At 39.7% G+C, this 7,994-nt stretch overlaps 1 protein-coding gene across 1 annotated transcript in view; it reads right to left on the bottom strand.

The window, feature by feature from the left end:
* col14a1a (collagen, type XIV, alpha 1a) overlaps positions 1–7,994 on the bottom strand; it is a 133,530-nt gene that overhangs the window by 111,271 nt on the left and 14,265 nt on the right. The window contains exons 4-5 of the mRNA XM_080040000.1: positions 6,967–7,110; positions 6,551–6,646 (exon numbers count right to left, since the gene is read on the bottom strand). Coding sequence (XP_079896126.1) covers positions 6,551–6,646; positions 6,967–7,110 — 240 coding nt within the window. The remainder of the gene's footprint in view (positions 1–6,550; positions 6,647–6,966; positions 7,111–7,994) is intronic.

Below are 7,994 nucleotides of genomic sequence, written 5' to 3' on the forward strand. Positions count from 1 at the left end.
ATTTCCAAAGAAAATACATTACCGTCTTGCACAAGGGTCCACTAATGGATTTGTTCTTGCTAAGCAAATTATAAATTTATATTGTCATTGGCTGAAGAATTCCTTCCTGACTTCCTTTAGGATTAAATTTGGATTAAACCAGCATCAATAGCTAACTGTTATAACTGGACATGCCTTTTTTCGGCTTTTGTACATAAAGCCATCAGAGCACCAGAGAAAGAGAGTTGGATCACATGAAAATACATCAAAGTCTTCCAGCCAAAATATCAAAATACCAATGCCAGTTATCAGTTTATCATTGCTTTCATATAACTGTTTGAAATTATATGGTTTAGATTTGGTTAGGTTTAGGCAACTAAAAGGACCAAAGTGGTGGATGGACTCACTGAACGACCATCTTTCTATGATGATTGCATGGCAAAACATTTTAAATAAATCTCAGAAAATAATCCATGAATCCAGTTTAAAATAGATCTGCTATAATTGTATCACGAGAAGATACAAGCTTGACATGTAAAGAAATTAATGTTTTCTCAGAGAAATGTCTAAGATAAATGTGAATTTACAGTTTGTTTGCTTTTTATCAGGGGTGAGGTGGTGTGAAGATCACAGGGATAAGTCTCTCCCACCTCTCTTACTCAACACATTTCACTATTTAATTTTTCAATTTAACTTGTTAAAGGAAACGTAACATCATAATTAATGAATGTTGGGCATGCAGGGATAAAGATAATGCAATTATCTTTTACAGTAATTATGTTTCTCTGATGTTACTCAGTAACATGTGCACAAGGAATAACTTTGATTTGACAAAATGATGACGCTGTATTTAACAGAGGAGAATGACTAATAGTGGAGCGGCTAAGCGATTCTTTTCGTCAGAATATTTCAGTTGATGATACAAGCGTGGAAATTGGCATGAGTAGTCTCCATGGGTCACTTGAAAATAAAATTGTCCGAGATATTTGAAATTGTGAATTTGAAACTTTCTCATAGCAATGTATTGGGTTTTTTCATTATATTTTTTTTCTCTGACAATTTTCTTGTCATGCCATGGAGACTGCTCCTGCCAATTTTCCTGATTGTATCACAAATTGAAAGATTGTAGCACTTATCTGCTCAACAAAAAGGCTAATTCTGACTAGTGCTCTGCATTTCCAAATTGAATTAGATTTGCAGTTTTTTTGTCTACAGTGTTATTTCTATCCTGCACTGTAGCCTAGGCTTTAAATCATTAGAGCATGGCAAGGTAGGTATACTGCCTTTCTCTGCACACAATGACAGAGCAAAGAGAGAGAGAACAAAAAGGCAGACAATCCAGAAACTGATAGTCAAGGAGAAAAGGAATTCTGCTTTCATCTTCCAGCAGTCAGCAGCTGAATCTTGTGTGCAGATCACTGATTGATTTAGAGGCTGTAAAAATGCATCTGCCCTCTGTCCAAACTGAGATGTGAGTTGGGAGTCCCTGACCAATGACTCGAATCATCGACTTTAAGGGTGCCGACCTACAAATGACTGACATCAATATATGGGAAACTTGGACAGATTACCCAACTATAAACCATGGTAAAATATCCCTTTAAACCCTTTCCTGTTTCCTCAGAGCCCGACTCAGTCATTGAGAAGCCAAGAGCAGACAGAAAATTTGTTTAATTTAAAGCTCCTGGAATGGACTGTCTGTATTTAGTTCAGAGCAGCCTGTGCTTATGCTAGGCAAGATACGGTTAAGTCATTTGTAGAGTATCTTTAGAACAAAGTTGGTGGCTACGGTACCTATTTTACCGAGAGTGGAGGACGTTTCATTGCATTCCCTCAGCTAATGGCCCTCTCCCCTCTACTTTAAAAAACATCTGAGGGACTGCCCTCATCTTCAAACCAACATACTTAGATAATCAGACACACACACACACACACACACACACACAGTATATGCAGGGTGCTTTTGATAGAGGCAGCCAAATATAACAAGCTTTAGATGGCTGCATATTTCCCTTCTCTGCGTTTTCTGATCTCAAATTGACAAGTTGAAATGCAAAACAGTATTGTATATCCTGCAGGAAAACCCACATTATCACTGTTTCTTTATTTACAATTTATCCACACATATTTTTTCATAACAATGAAACAGCTCGAGAATGAAAAGACGCTGCAATTACTTTGCAAATACTTTAAGACTGAGGTGTGACATGCACTAGTCTCACACAGCTAGACCAAACTACAGCTAGTAGTATGGTCTGGAATCACGCTATATTTTTTCCAGTTGGGGAGGAAAACTGGGCTGGCCTGTTTTTATTTCTTTAAACCAATCACAATCGTCCTGAGCCCTGTTTCAGTTAGCAGGTTATACAAACTCTGGGTTTAATCCTGCGCTCTGAGTTGCAACTCTGGTTTTTCGGTTTCAGAACAGTGGATCAGCGTTGGGTCAATCATTTCTGAGCGTGTTCACTCTGGGTTGATCGCGTGCATAAAAGCCATCGTCAATGGATCGCTGATAACATGATTCACCATGGAAACAGAAGAAACAAATGCTTGATCCTCCCACTTCTCCACTTCTCAAAAAAAAATTTAAAAAAAATTCTCCGCTCCTCCCACTAGAGTAAGAAATATTAACGAATGAGTTTATGTTATGGAGAAGAATTAACGGGGATGTTATCTCATAACTCTGATCTAATCACCTCGGCCATTCAGAAAAATAACGGGGGGAAATTTTTTTGGCAATAGAATCATTACGCTTCCGTATGAGAAGCAAGTCTATTTTAAGAATTAAGTTACGCATATCAGCAGCAGCAAAACTGTATGGCGCCGCAAAGCATTGCTGACAGTGTTTTATATTCGCTGTATTATGTAGTCAAGCTATAATAGCCTACTGTGCAGTAAACAGACTGTCGCTTCTTTTAAATGAGTCAGACACATTAGATGACAGTTTCCATTGTAGAGCCTGATTGATGTATTACCAGATTCCTTGTCCTCTAGTGATCACAGTTTAAATTATTATATTATTTCTATATTCATATAGGCTACGGCTATTTAACGAGGCTCGTCTGTGACTTTGGGATGACAAGTGAACAGTAGCGATCGCGTGCAGCCCCAGCCGCAGAATTACATTTCAACCTGTCCTGACATAAATCTGTTCAGTGGCACAGACGTTAAAACATCCCTATTAATAAAAAGAAGAATGATATAGGCCTACATACAATACAAATATTTCTATTAATCTGAATGTATAACATGTTCACGATGTGTAAGGTGGCCGTCATATGAACGAACGAGGGCTGAGAACAAGGCTACTGATCAGATAAATTATCGATCAAACGTAAAATCATCAGTACATGATAAAAACATCCCGATGGAGATTTCTATGGATTGATTTTGCTTTAAACTGTACAGAGACGCGTTGTAACAGTGACTCTTTCTTCAGTCGGAGATGCAGCGTAACAAACTCAGGGTAGGTCTAACCACCTCCCGACCAGGTTTGACCAACGGCCTATGTTGCCACAGTAACTGACTCTCGGTTGCGCTGAACCTGCTACCTGAAACGGAAAACCGAGAGTTTCCACTAACTCAGAGCGAACAAACTCTGGGTTGCCTCAAAACCAGCTACCTGCAACAGGGCTCTGGGCGGCGCTTAGCCCAGGAAGCCGCAACTTGTCCTTTCAAAATTGTGCAATTTGGTGCCGACCATGGACCTATTATAAAAGGTGCTGACCAACACCGTTAATGGCACAAACACGTGTGTGAATGTGCACGTGTTTGTGCAGCAACATTATGAGCTGGATACTATCAAACCGTGTCAAACACACACGCATACTTTATTTTGTCTTTATGCTGAACATAAACGGTAGGCTACAGTGTGGAAGACAAAGAGGAAGGGGAGTAGTTTTACAACAGTATCTATCACGCGCACAATACTAGTTGTTTGTAACCGCTTAGCCAGACTAGACCCACACTGATCTCTGCAACGCACACACACACACACACACACACACACACACACACACACACACACACACACACACACACACACACACATACAAAACACACACATCAGAGAGGAGGGGAGAGGAGAGCCAGCTATTAATGAAAGGTTTTGTAAACAACCCACCCTGACATAAAAGCGAGCTGATTACTACTTTGGAAAAAAGTGGTGATGGACAGCATTACTAATGTCCACACACACACACACACACACACACACACACACACACACACACACACACACACACACACACAAGGAAGACTTCAGACAAGTCAATCTCAGTGGAACATTTGGTATTACCTTAGTAGAATATCAATAAACACAGAGCAGGATGCAGAGGGACACAGTCACACGTTACAGTACAACATAAAAGAGCACCTTCTGTTGATCCACAGAGACATTATCATCATCACTATAGTAAACAAAGCTGCACACACACACACACACACACACACACGCAGTAATGTATTGAAGCCCAGCAGGATAGTATCATAATCCCCAAAAGGTACGAGGCAGAACACGAATCAAGGTCACCTCTGCTGCAGTGAATGGTGAGTGGTTCTGATAACAGCAGTAAATCCAGTTTTTCCTGCCTACTGACAGGAAGAAGGGAAGGAGGAGAGCAAGAGAGAAACAAAGAAGAAAATAATCTAAATATCTAAACCTTTGTGTGTGTGTGTGTGTGTGTGTGTGTGTGTGTGTGTGTGTGTGTGTGTGTGTGTGTGTGTGTGTGTGTGTGTGTGTGTGTGTGTGTGTGTGTGTGTGTGTGTGTGTGTGTGCGTGTGCGTGGGTGTGTTTGAGGGAAAGTCAATATCTGTTAAGTGAGGTTTCATTAGTTTATAGAAAAGTTACAGTCTGGGTTCAATGGCAGTTTCAGTTTCTATCTGGTAACTAAGTACGTGACAGGCACATTGACCATGCAAAATGAACACAGCCAACATCTTTGGTCATTTCGTAAACAGGTGTAATGGACCAGAGCCACAGCTGTGAATTTAACCAAAAATAATTACAAACTTATGTCTGCTCTAAGATTATGTTGGTGTCTATTGCGGATTAATGCACAAATGAAAGACTGAGTATGGCTTGCCAAAACAAAAATCTCACCACACTATTTATAATTTTGTTTTGGCAGTGTTTTCCCAGAAAGAAAAACTTGTGATATAGGGAATCCAAAATATCTTCTATTTCAAAGTATTTATTATAATATGATAATTACACATTATTCATAGTGAGTCCAATAATTTTCCATATGCAGGTCAATACTTTGTAATGAGGGCACTTTAAGTGTTACCAGAGATTGCAGTCAATATGAAATTTGCTTTGATTTATATCGATGTGTTTCCATCTCCTCCCAAGAGCCCATTTATTATGAATTCACAGATGCTAAGTGTCTATAAATAAGCTTTATCACATGGTTAATTGCTCCCTCTGACTCTCTGAGTGTGTGTGTCTTGCTCCATCAGCAAATATAAGGTGCAAATATAGCATTACAGAGCAAAATTATATCGGGCAAATAACACACAAGGGTTATAGTCCTTAAAAAATGATGACGCATAGTGCACGATTAACTGGATGCTGGACTTCTTCAACCCATTTTCAATAATCGCATCTTCCTGAGAATCTTTCTTTTGGTGCCCTGTGATAAATGATAACCCTGTACACAAAAATGCAAAGGCTAAAGAAAGTGTGCTTGAATAATACACATCATATTACAACAATAATGAGATTCAGTCTTTGTGTCTCAAATTCAACACACAAGCATCTTTCATGTCTGGGTGTGTAAATGACCAGCTTCCTCCTTTTTCTAATGTCATATTACAGTCCGTTATTCTACAGCCAAAGATTCCCCCGCCGAACTCTAAGTCATGTTAAAGAAATCATCAGTGGGTGGTTTCTATGTAAGCAGAGATGTAGGTTGAGGATGAAAATGAACACATTCCTTTCTTCTCTCACGTTTCAATAGAGGTTGAAATATTAGGCATTTAAATATGAGGACCTCAATTCAGCCAACTGTGAGAACATCTCGGTTTCAATAACAAGCAGAGAGAAAGACAGACAGTCTTGTTGGGGAGGAGAGCTCAAATGTACAGCCAACCGCACAGACACAAGTGAACATTGTAGGTCACTCTGGCCTAATATCAGGAGTCACAGTCATCTAACATCACTCAACATTGCACAAACCATAGAGTTACCACAAAAAAACACATTGAATAATTCACTTTTGAAGCAAAGATTGTTTTGGCGTCTTTACCCTCACTAAGTGGGTAAGTACACCACCAGGCTGATGTCTGTCTGCTTTAAAAGGTGGATTTTGCTGTTCAACTCTGCATGAGAGAAACACTTCACAGTCGTATCCAAGTGGACGCAGACAGACACCGGGCTCATACTTTTTGGCTTTTTATCCATGGGGCTAGTGTTAAAGACCACACCAAAGAATGTTTTTCCTACCTCCAAACATATGGCAACTGACAGGAGGACTCAGCGTATTTAATTTGTATTTATACATTCATGCTAGCACAGGATTAGTATATGGCCTCCCGTCCTGGAGACAATGTTTGTGAGCCTTTATCCTACCTCCGGAGATTTCGTTGGCCTCCTCAGGCGTTACAACTGAATCAGTCCGTCTGTGTGGCTCAGTCTTGTCTCCGCTGTCACTCTCACCTCTGTCAGCTGCAGCAGATGAAACAGATTAATCACAAGTCAGCAGAGACCCATAGAACAACAGCGAAAAAAATATCCTTAAAGGGGTTCCTTTCTTTATTGATACTTAGAGGTCATAGTGGGGAAGTGAATACATTAAAGTTTAGTGCAATATGGAGGTAAGTAGAGTAAAGCACGTCTGAACAAATGTGAGAAAAACTTTAGGGGGAGGAAAGTAGAGAAGAAGAATAGACAGGGGAGGAAAGGAAAAAACAGGGTGTGGGGGGTGGGGGGAGGCAAGCACGATTAAGTGAAGACCATAGAGTTTGTGATTTAATGTAAGAACAAACCTTTATGTCTGCCCTGAAGTGGACTGCTGTGCTTACTGCCACTGACAGCAATGACACCGAAGCTGTACACCATAGAGGGGCTGTAGTCTGTTATCAGCACTTTAGTGTCAGATTTAGGTACTATGATCTCTCTCTGCTGGCCATCTGACAGAGAGAAAGAGATAACAAGGCAGAGAGAAAACGTTAGACTCTTGAGTATTTTGATTCAGTATTTATCCATTTTTTCTGTTACTTGGAAGCAAACTATTTGTATTATCTTGACCGAGCCCAAATGAACTTAATTCAGCAGAAGAGCTGATTAACATTCTTCATTCTGAAGGCAGGTAAACATTAGGTCCAAGGTCAAAATCATCCATTTTATGGTAGACTTGTGAATGCATGTCAAAAGCACTGACATGACAAACGAAGAAAAATAATAAAATCCAAAATCATACATTTCATGTGTCCAAAGTTAATTATTTGTTTTTTTATGATTTTATTGATGAAATAAACACAAAGAAACAAGCCAGTCTTGGCTTGTGTCCTCTACTAAGCAGTTCATCCCCATCAGGCCAATAGGTTACATTATCACCTCATTTAAATTTTGACCCTGCAATCAATTGGGCCATCAATAAGGTGAATGTCTGGGCTTGTGTGCTTTCTCAGCTCTTCTGTCCCCTGTGCCTGCAGAGTGATGACTAATGACGCCTTTAGGAGAAGGAAGATAAATCCTTCTGAAGGGGGCAGAAGGTCAGATGAGGTAGATGCATGGATAAGTGTTCAAAGCATAATCCTGAACCTTTACGTCAATAAAACCAAATATCTGCTTAAAGTGAACGGTAGGCATTTCCCTTGGTCGCTATATGACAAGATGAGAGGACTGAGTCCCTTGCTTTCTTTAGACCTTTTTCTACAGTTATTTATTTGTGTAAATTGATCTCTCCTTCATGACTGAAATTGAATTGTTGGAAGACAAGGACAGGGGATTAAATAATTCACCTGTTAAGTGTTTCGAATGGAAAGAGCTGTTTTTCATTATTTTCTACTCT

The sequence above is a fragment of the Ammodytes marinus genome, assembly GCF_949987685.1.
Source record: "Ammodytes marinus genome assembly, chromosome: 13".
NCBI lineage: Eukaryota > Metazoa > Chordata > Actinopteri > Uranoscopiformes > Ammodytidae > Ammodytes > Ammodytes marinus.